The sequence below is a fragment of the Anolis sagrei genome, chromosome 3, assembly GCF_037176765.1.
Source record: "Anolis sagrei isolate rAnoSag1 chromosome 3, rAnoSag1.mat, whole genome shotgun sequence".
Taxonomy (NCBI): domain Eukaryota; kingdom Metazoa; phylum Chordata; class Lepidosauria; order Squamata; family Dactyloidae; genus Anolis; species Anolis sagrei.
Genome location: NC_090023.1, coordinates 178,002,966 through 178,028,408, shown reverse-complemented (window position 1 = coordinate 178,028,408; position 25,443 = coordinate 178,002,966). Strand labels below are relative to the sequence as shown.

Sequence of the window (25,443 nt, the reverse complement as noted above, 5' to 3'; positions counted from 1 at the left end):
ACCATCTGCCTGTGACAACTAACTGGTGGGATCACAAGCTGGAAAAAGTTACAGAGAATGAACACGCCAAACTCGTCTGGGCCGTCCGGATTCAGGCAGACAGAGTTTTAGAGTATAATACTCCTGACCTCACAATCGTGTTAAAAAACAAAATATGGATCATCGATGTCGCAATCCCAGGTAACAGCAGGATTGCAGATAAACAACTGGAAAAGCTGACACAATACGAGGATTTAAAAATCGAACTGCAAAGACTCTGACATAAACCAGTAAAGGTGGTCCCAGTGGTGATCGGCACACTGGATGCAGTGCCTAAAGACCTTGGGCTGCACACAATCAGCGCTGACAAGATTACCATCTACCAGCTGCAAAAAGCCACCTTACTGGGATCTGCACACATTATTTGCCGATACATCACATAGTCCTAGACACTTGGGAAGTGTCCGACGTGTGATCCAATACAAGAGCCAGCAGAATGATCTTGTTTGCTGTGGACTCATCTTGTTGTGTTTCTAATAATAATAATAATAATTTATTTCTATCCCGTCATCTCTCCCCATAGGGTAGTAAAGTGTGATAGGAATTGCTGCCAGACACCTAGTGAGCAACATACCCTCCAGATCCGATATAAAGTTGTGTTGCTGCATAATGTATCCAAGGATAAACTATAAAGTCTGTTGTTTCTGAATTAGTAGCAGAGTGGCTGAGTAATGCACAACTTTATAAAGCTATAAAGATATTCTGCTTTAGAGAAATCACATAGTGAAATAAAATACAGAATTTTGAAAGTAAATGTGTGGTTTGAATATTGTAAAAATCATTGATAATTCTTCTGTTTTAGATCGCATTCACAACAAAAATATACCATCCAAACATAAATAGTAATGGGAGTATTTGTCTTGATATCCTGAGGTCACAGTGGTCACCTGCTCTGACTGTATCTAAAGGTAACTTATACATCTCATTGTTAGTTACTACCCTTGTTTCTTATTTCAGTTTATGCCTGAAAATATGTCAGTTAAAAGGAGACATCTTCAGATTACAGGGGTGTTTTTTTTTTTTGTTTTTTTTTGCTGATGTTTCCAGGGTCTTCCACAAACAAAAAATCCATAATCTCCACCCACAATTTAATACAACTTGAGTATATGGGATGATCACATATTGTCTTATAATTTGCATCCTTTCACTTTTCAATTTTCAGTACAGTGTCATTAAGTATTTGAAAGTGTTTAGGAATTTATCTTTATTATATTTTATAAAACTACAATAACTGCTTGTTCTTTTTAAAAAATATTTTAGAATAAGGGACTTTCCAATGAAAATCAGTGGGCTTTGCTAGCTGTGACTTTAAAACACAATACTGAAATATTCTTTTGATACTGAAAGCCCTGCATGAGTTGCCAATTGTTTGCAGGCCTAGTTCAAGATGCTAGTTTACTCCCAAAGCCTAGGGCTTTAAAGATTAAACTATCTAAGTGACAGCCTGACTCATTTTGAACCTGTCCAGATATTAAGGTCTTGAGAAGAGGCCCCTTTGAAAATACCCTCAAACTCCAGATGTTTGTGGCACTGATGCTGGACAAAACAGTTGCAGTTTCTGAAGCTTTGGAGTTGGGTATGAATATCATTTTATGAAATAATATTTTCCAACTAAGTTACTTGTTCTCTATATTCACCATGCTCAGTCTTTTGAAAATCACTTCACTGGTGTTCCCCCCAAATCTGGTTGAGGTCAATTTTTCCTAGATTTTTAAGGAGTACCACTGCACAAGGGAAGATAGATTGGAGCTTGAAGAGGTGCTGCTATGCCACTTTATTCAAATGTTTTCAGTAGCAGAGTATGCAAGAGTGCACAAGATCTTTTAAATCTGGAGAAGACCATTTTGAGAAGTCGCATTTCTGAAATACTGTACTATAAAATGGTAAAATTTTGAAACTAGTATCTGCTACAATTCCTACTTTTCTGCCATTTAAAGGCTTTTCTTTCTTTTTAATCTAGTTCTTTTGTCCATATGCTCTTTACTTTGCGATCCTAATCCAGATGACCCTTTAGTACCAGATATTGCACAAATCTACAAGTCAGACAAGGAAAAGTAAGTATGACTATTATTTCAACAATTTTGATCTGTGTTCCTTTGTTTATTAACCATTATATCCCCAACCCCTTTGATTTATTTGCATTCATATTTTTCAGTTATGATAATCTCTAGCAATACTTATCTTATAAAAACTTCTACTGTTTTTACTCATATTGTTTCATTTTTTTTCCTGTTCTTGCCCTTCATGGTATATCTCAGGTTCACATTTTTCAAAAATCAATTCATAATAGGATTGTAGAACTAGTACAAATGATATATAGGGTAAGGCAGCATAACTTCCTTTTTTCAAAACTTAATAAAACCCATTGTATGAATCAGATTTTTAAAATTTCTTTTTTATAATGTAGGCGCATACCTAAAGTTTTGTTTTACATAGTTTTGAAGATCAAATTAGGTAGGTGATGTCCCCCATTCTCCATACACTGAGTAACCTGATTTCTGGCATTTGTCATGCATAGTAGGCATTATGTTAGCAATTTCTTCCTGGATGTTGGTCTTCAAATCTTGTAGGGCCCATGGACAGTTCACATAAACACGGGATTTCAAAAAACCCCATAGAAAAAAATCACAAGGGGCCAAATCTGGAGAGCAGACCGGCCACTCCAAATCTGCTCGAAAAGTAGGCCTCAACGGCAAAAGCACGCTCCTCACTGTTCCAACGCATGATGGCGACTGAACTGTGTCAGGACAAAACTTTATACTCCCGCCTCTCGAACAAGACCACTAGCGCTCCGCTACGTCTTCAGCTGACTGAATGGCGCGCATTTTAAAAAAGGAAGTTATGCTGCCTCATCCTGTACTTCATATCTAACTTTTCCCTCTTATTTATTCTAAAATAGTCTTCAGAACAAGAGTTTACTGTATTTTTCTTTTACCACATATGGTAATCCGTCAATCTTATTTCTGTGTGATAAATTTTTGACAGATTTTGAAAACCGCATATTAAATTACATTTCCCAAAGAATACTTCAAAGACAATTTGATCAGATTTTTTTATATGATTGCACTAAATTGATGTGAGTCCTGTTATTTTTAGGTTATACTTTAACATAACGACCTTGTCACACAGCCGCCGGAGTCGCTTCATGTTGTCGTGGAGTGTGGGGAACCCAGTGCCCTACACCCTACATTCCCAGCTCCAGTAAAGGGCGATCCCATGGAGGTAGCGTTGATCACGCAGCTTCCCTCCATGGATTCTAGTAGTGACACGGGAAGCCTCCTGTGATGCTGTGGCAGTGGCATATACTGGCTCTGCTCTACTTCAGCCATGGAGCCCCACTGGCGTTGTTTGATGGGAGCCATTTGGCTCCATGGGTGATCTGGGTAAACCAGCTTATGCTACTGATTTTTGTACATACACACACACACACACACACACACACACACGTGTGTATGAATGTGTGCATGTCTGTATGTATATATGGTGTATTTTTTGGATTTTTAAGTCTATTCTGCTGGGGTTGTGTATGTGTGTGTGTTTAGGGGTGATGGACACTTGTTGGACTGTTAGGTGTATTGTGTCCAAATTTCGTGTCAATTCGTCCAGTGGTTTTTGAGTTATGTTAATCTCACAAACGAACATTACATTTTTATTTATATAGATAGATGCAGTTTGGTTCTTAATTTCTTCCACTGTATTGAGGTAGGAATAGAGAGAGGAAAGGGGAGGTATGGCAATATGAGGGCATTATGGAGAAGACTTGCTGATTGCACCATTTCCTTGTGCAGACCTGTCTTCTCCCGGGAAAATGTTTTTGCTTGTGTTACCAGGTTGCTGTCCATCCATAACTCTATGTGGAATCGGTGATTTTAGCTGCACTCACCTGTATTACAATTAGCAAACTCTCCCACTAACCTGACAGCTGCAACTTGTATTCTGAGCTTTCAAGATGGCTACACAGGCACAATCTGGCGATGCAATAAGTGTGCATTCTGTTGAGTTTTGGATCCCATTCTGCCCCCTGCCTTCTAGTCCTTGTATCCTGTTTCCCTGGGAAAATCCTCAACAAAAGAGTAATGTTGTATTCCAGAAAGTCAGTATTTTGCCTGCTAACAATAACGTGCTATCTGTCTACTGATCAGTTTATTGCCAACTATGAATAAATATATTGATGTATACCATGATCCATATGGTTAAATCCTTTGAAAGGAAGAAAAAAATTAAAAAATTGCTAAGCAAATATAAATGTAGGAAGATCACAGATGTAATAAACTTGTAAAGCAATTGTTACTGCACAGTTTATTAAAAACATATTTCTTTGACAGATACAACAGACACGCAAGAGAATGGACACAGAAATATGCAATGTAAACTTTCAAGACTTTTTCATATATACCAGAGTACTGTAAATTCTAGGGTTTTTTCAAAATTAGAAGTAAATGGAGCACAGTTTACTGTTTTCAGTGTACCATGAAGCCCTTTTTGATTTTCACCCATATAAATGTGTTTCTGGAACAAGGAAATAACTACGGAAATTAACCTGAAGACTGTGATGAGAGTATTTATCCTTTTTGTATGCTTTGCAAAAGACATTTATTATGTTTTTAAAAGATATGTGGACATCTGCATCTCCAGCCTACAAGATCCATATTGCAATTGTAGAGCAACCAAAATATTTTTTTTTTGCTGAAAAACTAGGTGTTACATGAGAAATATTCTGTGTGTCTTTGAGATGTCAGTCCTGTACATCTGTGTTTGAATTTCATTCTTTGTTAGTTCATTGTATAATTTGTATTTTTTTACTGTATAGACTATATTTTATTTACCATGCAAGTCAACTCACTTTAGATTCTCTGCACAGTATTGAAAAAGAAATACAACTGCTATTAAATAAGTGAAGCATTCCTTCTCAGGAATACTTATAAAAAAAACTTCTTAAACTTTGCACTCTAACTCTCAGTATGCTGATTATGAGGAAACACATGGTTTCGATTCTGTTGCATACTTTTATTGCAATGTGAATTAATTGCACTGCTCTGTAGAAAGAAATGTAACTAATTTTGTTCTATTCACAGCTGACTTTTTTATCCCATATGGGCAGTATAATCTCTGACCTTTTAACAAAATTGACTTGAAGCTTTTCCATATAAATAAAATGTGTTTTTTACTACTTGTCTTGGCTGTTCTTTAAGTCTTGCACATTCTTTATATGTGCTTGCCCTGAAAAGATCAAAATATTGTTAAATATGTGAATTACTCGTGGGAAGAACTGGCCTATGTATTTAAGATTGCTATAAACTCATTGAGTATATTATGGTAACTGCTGAACAACTGTATATGTCTATTCATTGTGAGGTATATGAGCTAGGTGATTGGATGTTGTAACCAGTATAGAGGAACATATCTATGAGCTTGTGAAATAATCCTCAAATCTTGCTGAAGTTGATCATTACTAATGTTGAAATGCCACTGATGTTTTCTCTCTCGTCAGTGTAACAATATTTTGATCTGTTTCTTCCACCTACTAAGCTAATTCTTCTGGACAATTACATTTATACTTCACCATGCATGTATAAAGAAAAACAGCCTGAGGTGCTTTACAAATAAGAGCAGTTTAATTTTTTTACTTTGCTTTGGGGTACTAAATCCTTGTTAAATACGTTTAATTTGTGGCTGCAGTGATTCTTGTAAAAAAAATTGCTTGTCTAGGCGGTTTTGCTGTCATAGACCACCATTTGACTCCTTCTGGAGAAGGGAATATAATCCTAATGCTTCGCTACAAAATAAACAATAAAATAATATAAAACAATGTGGCAAGCATCCCAGAGGCTATTTTTGTATTTCTGGGCTTTAAAAGCTGTTTTAATGTTTTAATCTTAAAATCCTTGGAAAGTTCTAACGGCCTAGGAAATAAGTGTGTTGGGCACTTATGCGTAAAAGTAATCTAGGCTTCTGTACCTCAATGCATACAATCAAAGATGGAAGCTTTATGAAACAAGCACTGAAATTTTCATTGTGTACTTCTCTAAGTATCATAGCTTGCTGTGAAATAGACCAATTTCTGCAAATAGCCAATACGTGTTTCCGAGCAGTAAATTATTATTTTGTTATACTTGAAAAAGGGAATGCTGTACCTTGAAGAGAAAGCTATTTGCCACATTTTTCAAGAAACTTCAAATGGTGGTAAAGGATTCTGATCGAGTGGTTTCCCAGACATGTTTACCCATCTGTCTTAGGTGTTTATAATAGGTTTCTCCCAGAATTAAATATATATATATTCCCTTAAACCCTTACAGTGGGTTCTGTGAAATCTGGTAGCTTGATTTGCATGCCTGTTAAGTGAAAGAGCATATAATCTTCTGCTTTGCTAATATTATATGGAGGCTGGTTTGAAACTGTTTGGATGTTACTATTGCTTTAAGGTGTGCATCATACAAAAAGGAATTTACTTACCATAATGCAAAGTCTTCAGGCTGAGCAAACGGTGCAGGTCCGCAAGCCTCTTCCTTTCCTTTCCTAGGGCTCTTTGAAGACAAGTGTGTTGAAGCCATGCTTGCCTCTCTATTCAGTGATATATCTAAAACGGCAATTCGAGACTGGCTTTACCTGCTGAGCTTTCAAACTGATCTTATTAAAAAAGCAGCACTGTTAAACAGACAAAAAGCTTTGCCGCCTGGACTTATTTTAAACCACAGCTTCAAGTAACTAACCTTGTTAAGATTTCCCTCTTAAATACTTTGCCTATTCTAGTGTTATTTTGCTCTCTTAAGTGCTCCAATGTGAAAAGGTTCTCTTTCCTCCTGTCATAATCAAAACATTTGCTCAGTCCTGGTGCTTCCATTGTGGTGGCATAAATGTTGTCTGTGCTTCAGTCCCCTCCACCAGATACCAGTTTATACTGTACAATGCCTTAGCGAGGGCACGAACTGAGCCATCCCATTCTCTGTATATTCCTCACTCGGCACTACTACTATTGGCATGACTAAAGCAAAGGATCTGTATCACTGAAATTCTCAGAAGTGTAATCTTTAGTCATTCTAGTTAATGTTAAATACGGCATACTTTCTAGCTACTTCTGATGTGATTTTTTTCTCTGCCTAAACATGTCAGCTGAGGCTTGAATGAAAATAAAGATCTGATTTGAAACCTGCCTGTGTGGAGTCTTAATTCTGAATGGCAGCTGCATCTTTCTGAGTGATTCACACTTTGAGAAGCATTGGATGCTTATAAATGCATCTTCATCTAAACCACAAATGGAGGCCCCGAAAGGCATCCTCCCTAGAAATGTACTAGAAGAGTGACAAAAGCATCACAGCATTATTGGAAGGAATGGGGACTTAAGCCCTTTCCACACAGCTGTATAAAATCCCACATTATATGAACTGGTTAATATGGCAGTATGGACTCAGGCCCTTGCCACACAGCACTATATCCCAGAATATCAAGGCAGGAAATCCCACATTATCTGTGTGTGGACTCAGGCCCCTTCCACACAGCTGAATAAAATCCCACATTAACTTCTTTGAACTGGCATATATGGCAGTGTAGACTCAGATAACACAGTTCAAAGTAGATATTGTGGATTATCTGCCTTGATATTCTGGGTTTATATGGCTGTGTGGAAGGGTCTTAATAAATAATAATAATAATAATAACAATAATAATAATCTTTATTTATACCCGCCACCATCTCCCCAATGGGAACTCGGAGTGGCTTACATGAGGCCAGGCCCAAACAACAAATTACAATAGATTCAAACTGAAAACGCAACAATAAACAACATCATAATTACATAAAACATGTGAATACATAACTATATAAAATGACAATATTGTTATTGTGCAAGATTGTAATTCAGTGAGTATGTTGAAGAGGCATTACAACAGTGCTTTCTCAGGTAGAGACAGACTGGAGGCCCTTCCACACAGCCCTATATCCCAGAATATCAAGGCAAAAAATCGCACAATATCTGCTTTGAACCGGGTTATCTGGGGGCTCATCCACACAGCCCTATATCCCAGAATGTCAAGGCAGAAAATTCCACAGTATCTGCTTTGAATTGGGTTATCTGAGTCCACACTCAGATAATGTGGGATATAGGGCTGTGTGGCAGGGCCCATGGATGTTGCAGTTTTCCAAGGAATTTGGCCTTTTCTGCCAGAGTTCTGCTACCTCACCAAACTACAAATCCTGTGAGTGCCATGGCAGTTAAAATGGTATCAGATTGCATTAAATTTATAGTGTTAATGCACCCATTGTCTGGAATCCTTTTGATCAGTGCCAGCTAGAATAGACAAATTGAATCCATTATTGGATGGTAAATCCGATTGAATCAGTGAGTTTACTGTACTATGGAGAAAAAATAGGATTTCAGCAGTAATGTGTGTAAGATTATGGGCCTGTGAGAATAAAACAATTGATATTATGATTATTATCTTTATATCCCATCTTTTCTCTTTTAAGAGACCTGGGCCCCTTCCACACAGCCGTATAACCCAGAATATCAAGGCAGATAATCCACAATATTTGCTTTGAACTGGATTGAGTCCACACTGCCATACAATCCAGTTCAATGTGGATTTTATACAGCTGGGTGGAAGGGGCCTCAAAGTGGCTAAAAATGCTTAAAACAATACAATGAGCAATTGGAAACCTAAATCATATAAGCATAAAACGGAAAAGGCAGAAATAAGTTCATAACAAAGGCTAAAATACAAGAAAAAAATATTTGTCTCATTGTGTTTCTTTAAAAAAAATAATTGCCCTGGCGCTACTATGTTAGATATAATGATAAATGCGACTGTTTCCTGCCTTTGGCCCTCCAGGCGTTTTAGACTACAGTTCCCAGAGTTCCTGATTGTTGGACAAAATGGCTGGGACTTATGGGAGTTGAAGTCCAAAACGGCAGAAGCACCAGAGGTTGGAAATCGGTCATTAAAGGCCCACTGGTGCGAAAAATGGAAGGAGGCTACAAAGATGAAGGCTTGCAAGTTTCTCGTCCCTGCTTTGCAATATGTAGAATGCAACAGGAAACCCTATCTGTAGGAATGGATTACTTAGGCGGTCCCTCGCTGTCCGAGTAGGATAGTCTACCAAGATCAGTGTACTGGTGGGCCCATAGGTGATTGTGGAGCCCTATTCTTGATCAGCATCTTCTTCCGCAGTGAGGGCGTTGGTTTCCAGGTGGAAGGCGGTCCCGGTCAGGGTTGGCTTGACACGCCTTCCTCTTGGCACGTTTCTCTCTTTCGCCCTCCATTCGTGCCTCTTCAAATTCTACAGCACTGCTGGTCACTGCTGACCTCCAACTGGAGCACTCATGGGCCAGGGCTCCCAGTCCTCAGTGTCTATTCCAGAGTTTTTAAGGTTAGCTTTGAGCCCTTCTTTAAATCTCTTTTCCGTTTTCCGTTCTTGAGTTTGGAGTAGAGCAACTGCTTTGGGAGACGGTGGTTGGGCATCCAGACAACATGGCGGCCGGTCCAGTGGAGTTGATAGTGGAAGTCCATCGCTTCAATGATGGTGGTCTTTGCTTCTTCCAGCACGCTGATGTTTGTCCGCCTGTCTTCCCAAGAGATTTGCAGGATTTTTTGTAGGCAGCGCTGATGGAATCATAGAATCAAAGAGTTGGAAGAGACCATCTCTAATGGTATTCCGCAGGAAAGTGAAGACCTGGCTGTATGAGCAGGCGTTCGAATAATTAGTGCAATGATTGGTTAATGAACATTGGAACGGAATAATGGATGACGAATCTGGATCATGTTTTTGATGATGAGACGATAGTGAATAGTGAATGGTTATTGTAGTAATTGTTTATTAATTATGTAATATGTTAGGTTGTTAACTGTTTTTACACTGTAGCATTGAATTTTTGCTGTTCTTATTTGTTGTAAACCGGGCTGAGAACAGCGGTATATAAGTAAAGTAAAGTAAAGTAAATGAGCCATCCAGTCCAACCCCCTGCCAAGAAGCAGGAATATTGCATTCAAATCACCCCTGACTGATGGCCATCCAGCCTCTGCTTAAAAGCTTCCAAAGAAGGAGCCTCCACCACAGTCCGGGGCAGAGAGTTCCACTGCTGAACGGCTCTCACAGTCGGGAAGTTCTTCCTCATGTTCAGATGGAAACTCCTCTCTTGTAGTTTGAAGCCATTGTTCCGCGTCTTAGTCTCCAGGGAAGCAGAAAACAAGCTTGCTCCCTCCTCCCTGTGGCTTCCTTTCACATATTTATACATGGCTATCATATCTCCTCTCAGCCTTCTCTTCTTCAGGCTAAACATGTTCTAGGAGTTACATGTGATGTTTGTAGACAGTCCACGTCTCGCCGGCGTATAGCAGGGTTGGGAGGACAATAGCTTTATAAACAAGCACCTTGGTATCCCTACCGATGTCCCGGTCCTCAAACTCTCTCTGCTTCATTCAGAAAAATGCTGCGCTCGCAGAGCTCAGGCAGTGTTGTATTTGGTGGAGAGGTGGCTGCCAAGTAGTGGAAATGTTCATTATTTTCTAATGTTATACCATTAAGCTGTATTTCTGGCATTGGAGAGGGATTAGCTGGTGACTGCTGGAAGAGCACTTTGGTTTTCTTGATGTTCAATGACAGGCCGAGCTTCTCCTATGCTTCTGCGAAGGTGTTTAGAGTGGCTTGTAGGTCTTCTTCTGAATGGCACAGGGATGGATTAAACTGACGCTGTTAACCAGGGGCAGAAGCGTGAGGTACTTCCAGTGAGCCCTTTATGACTTCTCTATTCTTACATTTGCTCAATTGCGGTAGACACAGGAATCCCTCTAGCTGTCACTAACTGCGCATGTGCTGTTTTTGTTTCTCCCCCTCTTTAGTAGACAAGGGCTGCAATTGGTGGAATCGGCAATTTTAGCTCCGCCTCAAGCTGAAGCCCCGGAGCAGGGATTGGTGGAGTGTGTTGTTACTCAACCTTCTGACCACGCCCACTGCTTGCCACCTTGTGGCGCTTGCTTGCTTTTGAATTCACCTCAAGGAAGTTCCAGCACCAGCAGCACTCGGAGCCGATCCCAATGCAACCCCCCCCCCTTCCTGGCTCCCAAATAACTTAGTTTGGGAACCATAAGGGAAGCCTTTTGTCCCATCCGACGTCCGCTTCCGACAAACAACCGGAAGTGAGAGCAATGTACACAATAGCGCGCGCTGGTTTCACCCAGTGCCGAAGCGCATGCGCAGATGAGTCCCCGCCTGTCCTATCTTGTTGGGCCGTAATAGGCGGGAGGCAGTTGAGTTCGACCCCAGAGGTTCGCTAGCGCATGCGCAGAGGCGTGTCTGCTGCTGAGGTCTCGCGCGTGAGGCTCGAGCCTGAGGGAGAGAAGGGGCGGGGGGCGTTGCGAGGAGACGGCGGGACAATGGCGGCCGCGCTCCTGGGCCGCGTGCTCGCGACTGCAGCCGGGTCGCGTTGTTTCCTCAGGTAATGGCTACTACCATAACCTCTACCCTTTCCTCCTTCCTTCTGCCCCCTTTGCCTTGCTGCTTGTGTGTGCTTCTTCCAGTGGTGCAGTAGTAACCACTGAATGCCTCACTTGTAAACTGGGGCCCCTTCCACACTGTTGAATGAAACCCCACATTATCTGCTCTGAACTGGAATATATGGCAGCGTGGACTCAGAAAAACCAGTTCAAAGCAGATATTGTGGGATTTTCTGCCTTGAAATTCTGGGTTATATGACTGTGTGGAAGGGTCCTGTGCCCCATGTCTTTTTGGTCTGGTACTACTGTTCTAGATAGCTACTACTAAAAGTGCATGAGGCCTTATGCAGGAGAAAGCCAACCTGAGATCAAATTGCAGGTTTAGGGAGCAGTTTGTTGTTGTTCATTCGTTCAGTCGTTTCCGACTCTTCGTGACCTTATGGACCAGCCCACGCCAGAGCTCCCTGTCGGCCGTCACCATCCCCAGCTCCTTCAGAGTCAAGCCAGTCTCTTCAAGGATACCATCCATCCATCTTGCCCTTGGTCGGCCCCTCTTCCTTTTTCCTTCCATTTCCCCCAGCATCGTCTTATCTAAGCTTTCCTGTCTCCTCATGATGTGGCCAAAGTACTTCATCTTTGCCTCTACTATTCTTCCCTCCAATGAGCAGTCGGGCTTTATTTCCTGGAGGATGGACTGGTTGGATCTTCTCGCAGTCCAAGGCACTCTCAGAACTTTCCTCCAACACCACAGCTCAAAAGCATCTATCTTCCTTCGCTCAGCCTTCCCTAAGGTCCAGCTCTCACATCCGTAGGTGACTACAGGGAATACCCTGGCTTTGACTAGGCAGATCTTTGTTGCCAGTGTGATGTCTCTACTCTTCACTATTTTATCGAGATTGGTCATTGCTCTCCTCCCAAGAAGTAAGCGTCTTCTCATTTCCTGGCTGCAGTCTGCGTCTGCAGTAATCTTTGCACCTAGAAATACAAAGTCTGTCACGGCCTCCGCATTTTCTCCCTCTATTTTCCAGTTGTCAATCATTCTTGTTGCCATAATCTTAGTTTTTTTTTTATGTTTAGTTGCAATCCAGCTTTTGCGCTTTCTTTCACCTTGATTAGAAGGCTCCTCAACTCCTCCTCACTTTCGGCCATCAAAGTGGTATCATCTGCATATCTAAAGTTGTTAATGTTTCTTCCAGCAATTTTCACCCCAGCCTTGCATTCCTCAAGCCCCTCACATCACATAATGTGTTCTGCATACAAGTTGAATAGGTTGGGGGAGAGGGAGCAGTTTAGAGAGGTTGTTTTCTTACTAAACTCAGACTTTATAGAAATCGGTGCCAACTTTGCTTTCTGATGATTCCATGTACACACAACTTTGTTTCATGCAAAAAATGTATTATAAATAGAGTAGAATAAATTTATTGTCATCGTAAGATGAAATTAAATGCTTTTCCCGGCACACATTGCGAAACAGCACACCCATCCCTCCACACTCCAAGCACTTCACAGCCCCAATGCCATATCATTGCAAAGCAATGGAGTTCGATACAGTTATAGTTACAGCTCTAGAGTAAAGGCTATCTCAGTCTGTTTGTCCTTGTCTTTGTCATCCTGTACTATCTGCCAAATTGTAATAATTCAAAAAACAAAAGAAATATGTTGGGTGAGATGGATCCCCAGAACGCTCTGAGCTTTCTTTAGGCTGCAGGAATTATGAAGTTCTTCCAAAAAGGGGGAAAGGCAACCAATGATTCTCTGTACAGAAGTGGTGGCCCTTTGGGATAGCTTCCTATCTGCCACTGTGTAGTTACCAAACCACCTGCAGATGCAGTAAGTTAGGACAGTCTCTATAGTCACCAGCAGGTTTTCATTCAGTTGTGTATAGAAAGTACCTTCAGGCTCAGTGTACAAGATGTATATGAAGCGTGGTTATATGTAAGAGTACATTCAGGCTATATGTATACAGCATGTATCAGTCATAAAGGAATGCTGTTTTTAGTCCCATCTTGCTATATATAAGGAAATATTCCAAAATCTGAAAAGAAATCTGAAATATAGAACTCTTCTGGTCCCAAGTGATTTAGAGAAGGGATACTTCATCTATGCAGTAAGGTGTGTGTGAACTTCATGTTTACAATTACCCAAGAAATCCCAATTATGCGCATATATGAAATTTAATTATTCAAAAACACAAAACACTTCTGGTCCCATGCATTTTGGATGAGGGATACCTCACCTGTATAAGCTTTCAAGGGCTGCATTCTACACTGTATCATTTAACATCCACTTTAACAGCCATGGCTCAATTCTATGGAATCCTGGGAGTTGTAGTTTTACAAGGTTTTTAGACTTTTCTGTGAAACAACAACTGCTGTGATTCCATAGCGTTGAGCCATGCTCACTAAAGTGGAATCAAATTGCGTTCATTCGGTGTTAAAGATGTATCCAAGGACATAATTCACTTTGCCTTACCAGACAGATGCAGCAGTTGGTGAAATGAGTTGCATGCATAACACAGATATGAAGTTTTCAGAGGTTGGCATGTGAAATTATAAGCAGTGAGGTTAGAAAATCATTCATAAAACTGATTAGGTGATGAGAGGCACAGTTTCATTGTTGACCTGGTGTTCAGCCATGGAGGCCAGTGTTTCTTCACTTTTTAGGGGGTTGTACTGCAGCATCAAAGATACAAAGCTCTTAACATAGTTGTCGGTGTATTAGTAACTTGCTAATAATTTTATTTTGTTAAGATGCAGTCCTACTTGCTCAGTGGAAAAATGGTTTTCAAAATATATCAGTTCCGATAACCGTCCAAAGCAGCCAATGTCAGCATTCATTCGTTTTTATAAAGACCAGCAGCCCGTTTATAGGAAACAAAATCCAGGTAAGAAACTTCCTGTGTGATAGCATTAAGACATAGGTTTCAGTAATGGTAGTTCCTCTGAATTGTGAAAGACATTAAAAGGCTGTTTTTTATATTAGTTACTCTATTTGCAACTTGCCAGGAGTCCTCTAACTTTTCTGACCATTTGTAGTTGTTTGTTTATGTACGACATTTATATGCCGACCTTCTCACCCTGAAGGGGACTCAGAGCGGCTTGTTCTCAGTCTGAAGTAAATGAATCTTCAAACTGCCCTGTGCTGTGGTGGTGTTTTTTTTTTTTTTTTCTGGGTTGGGTAGTCAGTGAGCACATAGTATGGTCATTTTGTGTCATGTATTTTGCTGAAATACCAAACAATACAATACTCTCCTTTGATAATAACTTGCAAAAACAACTGTCATTTTCTTATTGTTTAGGAAAAGCCAATAGGATCTAGAGTGTTCTCAGATCCAGTACTTGTTGCTATTATAAGCTATGCAGGGCCAGCCTTGGTTAGTGCAAACTGAGCATCCAGAAGTCAAAAATCCAAACTTGTCTACACAAGTGGCTGAGCTGGTGACACCTTTGCTTTCTGATGGTTCAGTTTATACAAACCTTGTTTCATGTACAAAGCTATTAAAGATATTACATTCAGGTTATGCATAAACCTTGTATATGAAACCACATCTGAATATTCTTTGCCTAAGAAAACTCTGAAATCCATTGTATTGTCATACATTGTAGACAGCACACACAATATTACTACTAACTGACATACCAAATACGTTGATATTTGATAAACATGAAATTATCAGTGTATGTGGTACTTTACTAAGTAACATAAACCGGTAAGAAAGGAATTTGGATGAAAATCTTAAATCTAAATTTCAACAAGGGAAAATGGATAGTGAACATAGCAAGTGCACATCTTGAGTGCTATGGAAATAAGCAGTTTTTCATAAAGGGACAGCAAGGGTGATACAGTAGTGCTATTTAGTGAACAAATTTCAATAATAATCAATTATTGATTTTGTGAAAAGCCAGCATGTTGTTAACAGAATGTGTTCACTAGACAAAAACTAAAATAACTGCAGGTTTTATGATCATGGTTGATTCACCATGATATCTAAACTTAGTAGGGCCCAGCACTGTTGCTTGTTTCTCTTCCAACAAGCCAGAAAACTTACATATTTTTTCTAATTTTCTTTTGGTTGTCTGTCTGGGAAAAGATAAGCCATAGTGTTGAGTCCTGCCAGAAGCAAATGTTAGGAAACACCAAAGGTAGAGCATCCATGGGGTTTTAGCTCAACCAGCTTGTAGCAGAAGCAGCCTACTGTTCATGAATAATAACTCAGGTTCCTATAGAGCCCTGTACTCTAATGACATGTGAAAAAGATATTTGAAATTGACACTTCTTATATTTAGATTTCCAAGTATTGACGGTATCTAGTTTGAGCTTTTTGTCTGGAATACTTTTGATAGATCTCTCCATCAGATGCAACTAACATATGAATAATAACATATATTTGTTTTGTGGATATCTAAATAATACAAATGCAATACAATATTTACAGAACATTCATCTTTTATTTTATTTTATTCAGATGTAAGCATTTTGGAAATAACAAAAAAGATAGCACAGGTTTGGAGAGAACTACCAGCATCTGATAAGCAAGTAAGCATGATTCTGCTTTCTAGGTTTTTCTTAACATGTAAATAGAATATTTTATTTAGTAATTTCCTTGGATGATGTTTTAATTATACTGTGAGTCACATTGTTGCTGTAAGTTGCTTGATTTTTAAAATGTCTACAGTTGTACGTTGCTTTAGACAGATGTTTTTTAAAATTGAGGGTATTTTTCTTCTTAGCCTTATGAAGCTGCTGCCAAAACTGACAGGCTGGTCTACAACGAGCAAATTGCCAAATATAAAGCTTCACTAACTCCTGCGGAGGAAGCAGCTTTGAAGGAAGAAAAAAGGAGGAGATTTAAAAAAAGAAAAGCAACAAGAAAAAGGAGGGTTAGTATTTTAAAAGTGATTTTCCCATTATCAAATTATCTGAAGGACATTTCGTAGCAAAGTTTTTGCTTGAAGCTTGAGTATTTCATGTTTCCATTATTCATAAAGGGCACACAAAATAGTGGAACTGGAGTCCACCCGTTTTATGGTTGCTACTTAAATGAGTATTTTGAAGAACACACCTATCTTATGCAGGCCTCTTAACCAATATGATGCATGAACATTGTACTCTGGCATTGAAATCAAACTGAAAACGCATTTATCAGAATCAAATCTTAGCATTGTTTTAAACATTTGGGAGCCGTGTGCCATAATTACAAACAGTCCCTGTTACAAACACCTGACTTACACATGATAACTAGTTACAAACAGGGGTAAGTCAGCAGAAGGTGGGAGAAATCTACCCCCTAGGAAGGGAAATTCACTCCTGAAAGAGTTAGGTGTCTCCACTGAAGCCTTCCCACCAATTCTTGTTTCTAGAACAAGCCAAATTTTCAAAATCCAATTGTCACATGGAATGATAGTGAGGTGAAAGCTTCTGAACAGAAAAAGACAGCAAAACAAACACCACAGGATTGTTAATCCACATGCTATCCAAAACTACAAAAACTAATTTTTGGCTGGAATTACACATAAAGCATATATCTGTTTTGATTTACATACACATTCAGCTTAAGAACAAACCTACAGAACCTATCGTGTTTGTAATCCTGGGACTGTCTGTATATTGCTTTGCTATGATTTAAAGCAGGGGTCCTCAAACTAAGGCCCAGGAGCCAGATACAGCCCTCCAAGGTCATTTACCCGGCCCTCACTCAGGGTCAACTTAAGTCTGAAACTACTTGAAAACACACAACAACAACAATCCTATCTCATCAGCCAAAAGCGTGCCCACACTTCCCAATGAAATACTAATAAGCTTATATTTATTAAAATTGTTACTCATTTTAATTATTGTATTGTTTTAAAGTGGGTTTTTTTTTGCACTACAAATAAGATCTGTGCAGTGTGCATAGGAATTCATTCATGTTTTTTTCAAATTATAATCCGGCCCTCCAACAGTTTGAGGGGCTGTGACCTGGCCCTCTGTTTAAAAAGTTTGAGGACCCCTGATTTAAAGGCACACAACAGTATATTTCATATACTTCTCTCAAATTAGAAATACTGTTCTCTCAAAATTTAAGATTTATATCAGTTGTGTCCTTGAGCTAATTCAAAATCCACTATGTTAGCAAATACAATAGGTTCTCTGTATGCATTTATTCTGTACCCCATATAATAGCTAGAATTGCTCTTCAGCTGTAATTTGATGATGCTATAAACTAATACTATGTAATTGTTCCCTAAGACAAGTAGCAGTTGTAAAGTAGGGAGTGGCTGGATAGGAGGCCTTTCATTTGGCTTGCCCTGTGATGCTATTTCCAGGTGTGGAAGCACTGTGCCAATCTATATAGTCTCTTGTGTGTTTTATCTCTCATCGGTTCCTGGAGTATGTTCCAAGGACTGCCTCCACTTTCAATTTTACGATCTTAGGAAAATGAGCATCTATTAAAAAAAATCTCTGCCCATATAAATCATTGATTTTAAAAGGTTATTTTTATATTTATAATAGCTTGGATAAAATTGACATATTCTCTTCTTTAAAAAATGACATATAAAATATAGACTGGGATCCAAACAACATGGCACATGTAATGCATGTGTATAGAGCAGTGGTTCCCAACCTTTTTTTTTTTTTTACCTGGGACTACTCTCCAGCATTAGTACCAAAAGCAGTGTTTCTCAATCTGGGGTTCGGGACCCCTGGGGGGGGGGGTCGCAAGGGGATATCAGAGGGGTCACCTAAGGCCATCAGAAAACACAGTATTTTCTGTTGGTCATGGGGGTTCTGTGTGGGAAGTTTGGCCCAATTCTATCGTTGGTGGGGTTCAGAATGCTATTTGATTGTAGCTGAACTATAAATCCCAGCAACCACAACTTCCAAATGTCAAGGTCTATTTTCCCCAAACTCCACTAGTGTTCACATTTAGCCATATTGAGTATCTGTGCCAAGTTAGGTCCACGTCCATCGTTTGAGACGACAGTGCTCTCTGGATGTAGGTGAATTACAATTCCAAAGCTCATGCTCTTTGATTGTAGGTTAATTATAAATCCCAATAACTACAACAACTACAACTCCCAAATGACAAAAATCAATCCTCCCCCCCCCCCAACCCCACCAGTATTCATATTTTGACATAATGGGTACTTGTGCCAAATTTGGTCCAGTGAATGAAAATACATCCTGTATATCAGATATTTACATGACAATTCATAACAGTAGTAAAATTACAGTTATGAAGTAGCAATGAAAAAAAATTATATGGTTGTGGGTCACCACAACATGAGGAACTGTATTAAGGGTTCGTGGCATTAGGTAGGTTGAGAACCACTGACCAAAAGGGTTACAAACAAGTTTTTGGTCAACTTTAGATTTGGTTTGGTTATTTGGCGTGCTGATTCAGAAAAATGTATTGGATAGACCACATCAGCTCTAGTTTCTGATACAGAACATATGCCATCCAGTAGTCGCCATCTGCTTGCCCTCAGAGAACCATATTTAATAAGCCTTGGCACTATAAGAGGGTTTTGTGAGACCAGTCACTCTTGTTGGAACAGTGTAGTACAGGGGTCTCAAACTAAGCCCCGAGGGCCGGATACGGCCCTCCAAGGTCATTTGCCCAGCCCTCGCTCAGAGCCAATCTAAGTCTGAAACGACTTGAAAGCACACAACAACAGCAACAAGCCTATTTAATCAGTCAAAAGCAGGCTTACACTTTCCATTTAAATACTAATAAGTTTATATTTGTTAAAATTGTTCTTCATTTTAATTATTGTATTGTTTTAATGTGTTTTTTTGCACTACAAATAAGATATGTGCAGTGTGCATAGGAATTCATTCATGTTTTTTTTCAAATTATAATCCAGCCCTCCAACAGTTTGAGGGACTGTGACCTGGCCCTCTGTTTAAAAAGTTTGAGGACCCCTGGTGTAGTAACAGTGAGGCCATGGACCATATTTTAGTTCTTGCGGGCCACCAGTGGCCCACGGACCACAGGTTGGGAACCACTTGTGTAGAGACACTACTGGCTCTCCATTTATATAATTGGCCCTTACTTTTTCCTGAAAAGCTTCATTCTTGATGCATACATATGTTCATTTGACTTGCATAGATCTCTCTGAATCCCCAGTAGATGTGTGTGTTCTGTGACTGGATTTCATATTGAATGAGAGAACTCCTCCCTGATGTGTTCTTATCATTATAGCAATTAACAGTCCTTGGAAAACCTAAAAGACCTCGTTCTGCCTTCAACATTTTTATGTCTGAACATTTCCAAGAAGCTAAAGGAGTATCAATTCAGGTAAACAAGGGATGGGGGCAGGTTGTGTTAGCAACAGAAATGTGTTTTGCTTGCTGCAATGAAAATGAAAAACTGGCTCTGACACAATGTAATTATCTCTTCAGGTTCTAGTGCGGGTTTTCAGGAAGTAAATATCTTATGGTTTTTATTGCAAAATAATCTGTGCTTCCAACTGTGAGCTTTTCTCAGCTTGCAGTAGTTTGCAGTTGCAGATCTTCAGCATTTCTACGAATTGTTGTGCAGTACTCATGCTGTGATTGTTTTAGGTACATGCAGTTCGGCAAACCTTATTGGATTTAACAATATGTTAATATTTAAATTCTAACCTTGTTGAATTATTAGGTGAGAAATCAGTAGGAAATCGCCAGATTTGCAGGGTTTTTTTTTATTATAAATGACTACATATACAGCCACCATGGTGTCATTTCAGGTTGGCTCATTGTTACTTTAGAGAGTACCTCCTGTTCTCTATTAACCAAAGAGCATTGCATTCCTAGACCTGCTGTTTAAAGTGCCCTGTACAACATAATGATGATCTTTGGAGTATGTAGTTTGGCATTGAAAATGTCAACTGGTATTTTGGACACTTAAAACTTCCCTGACTTAATTTAACAGAAAGTAAGGCATGCGAATTAAATCTCTCCCTTCATCAACTCTCTCTATTTACCCAGTAGCAGCCCAGACCATTTTATAAGAAGTGTGTGAATTTGAACATCAGGAAATCTCTAGCAGATGCATATTTGGAAAGAAAGCAATTTAGATTTTTTTTTGTCCTTGTTTATTATTGTTCTGGTGTTAGGATGAGTGAAATGGGGGTGAGGTGATCTAATATGACTGTAACAGAAAAGAAGTTATAAGTACATAAATATAAAGAAATGTAATTTTGCAGACAATATGGTAACACTTTTCTTTTAGATCCTTCTGTTTGCCTGCTTTTCATTCTGAATATAGTGCAAATCGGCAGAAGTACAAAAGGTATTTTTCACTTTTACAGAAACTACAGCCAAAGTATTCTTAAGTGTTTGTCTTTCCCTTGCAGGAAAAGATGAAGAATTTATTTGATGACTGGCAAAAATTGCACACATCTCAAAAGAAGGTATTGTCATAACTGACTTCAGATCTGGTTTAGAATAACAGTTAATTGGCTTTTGAATTGGGGATCTGTCTTGTTTAACTTCATAAACAAGTGTAGGAGCCCCCGGTGGCGCAATGGGTTAAACCAGGGGTCCTCAAACTAAGGCCCGGGGGCCGGATGCGGCCCTCCAAGGTAATTTACCCGGCCCTCGCTCAGGGTCAACCTAAATCTGTAACGACTTGAAAGCACACAACAACAACAACAATCCTATCTCAGAAGCCAAAAGCAGGCCCACACTTCCTATTGAAATACTAATAAATTTATATTTGTTAAAATTGTTCTTCATTTTAATGATTGTATTGTTTTTAAGTGGTTTTTGCACTACAAATAAGATATGTGCAGTGTGCAATGGAATTCATTCATTTTTTTTTCAAATTATAATCCGGCCCTCCAACAGTTTGAGGGACTGTGACCCGGCCCTCTATTTAAAAAGTTTGAGGACCCCTGGGTTAAACCCTTCTGCCGGCAGGACTGAAGACCAACAGGTTGCAGGTTTGAATCTTGGGAGAGTGCGGATGAGCTGCCTCTGTCAGCTCCGGCTCTCTATGCGGGGACATGAGAGAAGCCTCCCACAGGGATGGTAAACACATCAAAACATCTGGGCGTCCCCTGTGCAACATCCTTGCAGATTGCCAATTCTCTCACACCAGAAACAATTTGCGGTTTCTCAAGTCGCTCCTGACATGAAAAAAAAATTAATCAAGTGTGATGATCATCTATGCAGAATCCAAGCTTGTGGATGGTATAAATAAAGATTATTATTATTAAGAATTCATTATTAATAATATGAACTCACTTCCCAAGGACATCAGACATGCCCCAACTCTGGCAGTCTTTAGGAGGAGCCTGAAAACGTAATTGTTCCAGTGTGCCTTCCCAGAATAAGGAAAACTCTCAGCAATATGCCCTCAAAATGCACTTTACTACGGATTTAGGACTGACTGCATTCCCTCATCTCTTTGAAAAACTCTATCCCAGTTATATCCTACCTTGTTCATGCCCACCATTATTTTTTAAATTTTAAATTATTACATTTGGCCTGGCCATAGATTTTTAAATGCTTGTGTATTACTGTTATTGTTTATTGCTTAGTTTTTGTTTATGTGATTTATATTAATTGTTTTGTATTGATTGTTTTTGTTACTGCTTTTGTTTACTGATGTACTGTGGGCTTGACCTCATGTAAGCTGCACCGAGTCCCTTGGGGAGATGGTAGTAGGGTATAAATAAATTATTATTATTATTATTATTATTATTATTATTATTCATTCTTATTCATTCTTATTCATTCTTATTTCATTTTGCCTCTAATTTGGTCAGATAACCAATTTTTCATGCAGGAACTTTGTTTTCTCTCTGTATTATTTCTCAGACATATGTGCAGCTTGCAGAGGATGATAAAATTCGTTATGAAAATGAAATGAAATCATGGGAGGAGCATATGGTAGAAATTGGTCGCGAAGATCTTATCCGTTATAGAAACAGAAAGATTGTGCCAAAGAAGAAAAAGAAGAAGAGAACTGCAAAAAAAGCTTCAAAAAAGAGGACGACTGCAGTAAAGAAGCGTTTGGGAAGCAAAAGCGCCTCTCTCACTACTCAGGCCAAAAAAGTACAGGCGAAGCGCTCTGAGGAATAAGTTAGAAAATAATTTTCTTCCTTTTGGATTGGACGTGAAAAGAAGCTGGTCATATATTTTTTGAAGGGAAATCGTATTTTCTTTCTGTTGGAAGTGTCAAGCTACCAGAATTAATCAAGTTTGTGAAAAATTAAACAGTGGCTGATCACGGAAGAAAAAGTGCTTTCTGCATACTTGTGTAAATAAGTATTCTCTTACCACATTAAACCCTTTCCTGATTTAAAAAATGTAATATGCATACAATCATATCTTCCTGATTATTAGGAGTTAAATTGAACATAGGACAGGTGTGTAAATAATGTGTGTAATCACTGGAAAAGCATGTATAAGCCTTGTAATTAAAAACTACTGATCTGCAAATGTTCAATGGTATTTTTCATCCATGTTTTTATATGTATCAGTAGTGCAAACTATTTATAATGCAGGGAATAAACTAGCAGGTTTTTACAAAACGTTTAGATTCCCTCTCACTTCTTTCAAATCGGAATATGCGTGAATTCCAGAACTGTCATTTTGGCAATTGAGTGTCTCCCTCCTGCTTATCCCCAACCTGGTTGGAAGATTGTCAACACCTACATTTCACTTTAGGTGTGTCTGAATGAAACTATGCCGTTCTGGATCATTTATGTTCTGTTTCTCATGTAAGAACTATTTTGTGCAATATATTATGAAAATCCATTTAAACTGTGAGTTTAAAATCCTTTGTGTTGAACCAACTGCAGAGATCAAGTGACTCTTGCTTACTATTATCACAGGTCTCTGTCTCTGGCCAGTGTTAAATATATATTTAACGGAGGCCTCTTTTACACTTCCATATAAAATTCAGATTATCTGTTTTAAACTGGATTATATGGCAGTGTAGACTCATATAATCCAGTTCAAAGCAGTTAACGATTATATGGAGCCCCCGGTGGCGCAGTGGGTTAAACCCTTGTGCCAGCAGGACTGAAGACTGACAGGTCGCAGGTTCGAATCCGGGGAGAGGCAGATGAGCTCCCTCTATCAGCTCCAGCTCCTCATGCGGGGACATGAGAGAAGCCTCCCACAAGGATGATAAAAACATCAAATCATCCGGGCGTCCCCTGGGCAACGTCCTTGCAGATGGCCAATTGTCTCACAAGAGAAGCAACTTGAAGTTTCTCAAGTTGCTCCTGACAAGACAAAAAAAAAACGTGGATTATCTACTTTGATAATCTGGATTATATGGTAGTGTAGAAGAGGCCTGAGATTGAAAGGGGCTGTTTCTGAGGTCTTGAATTCTGTAGCTAGGTTCTGTTTTGTTCGCTTTCTGGTTTTCTGCTATAATTCCATGTTGATCTTTTAAGAAAGCTTTTTGGAGATGTCCATACAAATACTTATTTACTTACTTAGGCAAACCCTTGAGTAGGATTGTCTTCCAAGATCAGTGTACTGGCGATGGGTTCGTAGGTGACTGTGGAGCTCTATTCTTGATCTACATGTTATCCCGCAGTGAGGGCATTGGTTTCCAGGTGGAAGGTGGTACCGGTTAGGGTTGGCTTGACGGGCCTTCCTCTTGGCACATTTCTCTCTTTCGCCCTCCATTCGTGCCCCTACAAATTCTGCAGCACTGCTGGTCACAGCTGACCTCCAGCTGGAGCACTCAAGGGCCAGGGCTTCCCAATTCTCAGTGTCTATGCCAGAGTTTTTAAGGTTGGCTTTGAGCCAATCTTTAAATCTCTTTTCCTGTCCACCAACATTCCATTTTCGGTTCCCAACAAAGGATTCCCCCAGTCAGCAATCAGACAGGCTTTGAAGCTGCAAGGCCACTCAATGCTAATCAAGCTGGCCAATTGCAACATTCACACTTGCCTCCAACAGACAAGAGTTCTGGACATTCCACAGATATATAAACCTCACTTGCCTAGTTTCCAACAGACCTCACAAGCTCTGAGGATACCTGCCATAGATGTGGGTGAAATGTCAGGAGAGAATGCTTCTGGAACATGGCCATACAGCCCAGGAAAACACAGCAACCCACTCTTGGCAACTATACAGAGAATCCACAAGCCTGTGGACAATTTCAACAGAAGGGAGGAAACCATGAAAATGAACAAAATCTGGCAACCAGTATTTTTAAAAACTCTAAAATCAGGAGAGTAAATAAAGAACAAGGCTTAAAAAAGGGAATTTCTGACAAGAATTAACACCTCCCAACAAAGGATTCCCCCAGGCAGCAATCAGCCAGGCTTTGAAACTGCAAGGCCATTCATTGCTAATCAAGCTGGCCAATTGCAACATTCACACTTGCCTCAAGCAGACAAGAATTCTGGACATTATTCCACAAATATATAAACTCCACATGCCTTGTTTCCATCAGTCCTCACAACCTCTGAGGATGCCTGTCATAGATATGGGCAAAATATCAGGAGAGAATGCTTCTGGAACATGGAAAACTCACAGCAACCCAATCTACTTTCTGTTTTGGGGAAAAAATAGTATTTCATAGATATATAATCCCCATTTCCCTAGTTTCCTCACAACCTCTGAGGAGGCCTGCCATAGATGTGGGCAAAACGTCAGGAGAGAATGCTTCTGGAACATGGAAAACTCACAGCAACCCAATCTACTTTCCGTTTTGGAAGAAAAAAAGTATTTCATAGATATATAAAACCCAATTTCCCTAGTTTCCTCACAACCTCTGAGGAGGCCTGCCACAGATGTGGGCGAAATGTCAGGAGAGAATGCTCTCTACAGAGAAGTCATGGAAATCCACAGCCTGTGGACAATTTCAACAGAAAGGAGGAAACCATGAAAATGAACAAAATCTGGCTACCAGTATTAAAAAAAAACTCTAAAATCAGGACAAGACTAAAAAAAGGGGGAATTCAGACAAGAATCTATCAGGGCCAATTAACACCTCCCAATAAAGGATTTCCCCAGGCAGCAATCAGTCAGACTTTGAAG

The 25,443-nt window shown here is 39.5% G+C and overlaps 2 protein-coding genes across 2 annotated transcripts in view; both read left to right on the top strand.

Moving 5' to 3' along the window:
• UBE2D1 (ubiquitin conjugating enzyme E2 D1) overlaps positions 1-7,189 on the top strand; it is a 38,662-nt gene extending 31,473 nt beyond the window's left edge. The window contains exons 5-7 of the mRNA XM_060768799.2: positions 842-947; positions 2,000-2,093; positions 4,365-7,189. Of these exons, the coding sequence (XP_060624782.1) occupies positions 842-947; positions 2,000-2,093; positions 4,365-4,410 (246 nt within the window). The 3' untranslated portion in view covers positions 4,411-7,189. The remainder of the gene's footprint in view (positions 1-841; positions 948-1,999; positions 2,094-4,364) is intronic.
• Positions 7,190-11,292: 4,103 nt separating this feature from the next.
• Positions 11,293-22,970, top strand: TFAM (transcription factor A, mitochondrial). The gene is made up of 7 exons (XM_067465704.1): positions 11,293-11,468; positions 14,217-14,350; positions 15,932-16,002; positions 16,197-16,346; positions 19,652-19,747; positions 20,787-20,843; positions 22,255-22,970. Exons 1-7 carry the CDS (start codon positions 11,311-11,313, stop codon positions 22,516-22,518), a joined length of 930 nt encoding a protein of 309 aa, XP_067321805.1. The 5' UTR covers positions 11,293-11,310; the 3' UTR covers positions 22,519-22,970.
• The last annotated feature ends 2,473 nt before the right edge of the window (positions 22,971-25,443 follow it).

Coding starts and splice junctions, on each gene's coding strand:
- TFAM (XM_067465704.1), top strand. CDS start 11,311: ATGCGCAGAGGCGTGTCTGCTGCTGAGGTCTCGCGCGTGAGGCTCGAG. Junction 14,351..15,931: donor TTATAGGAAACAAAATCCAG/GTAAGAAACTTC, acceptor TATTTTATTCAG/ATGTAAGCATTTTGGAAATA. Junction 16,347..19,651: donor AAGCAACAAGAAAAAGGAGG/GTTAGTATTTTA, acceptor TTATCATTATAG/CAATTAACAGTCCTTGGAAA.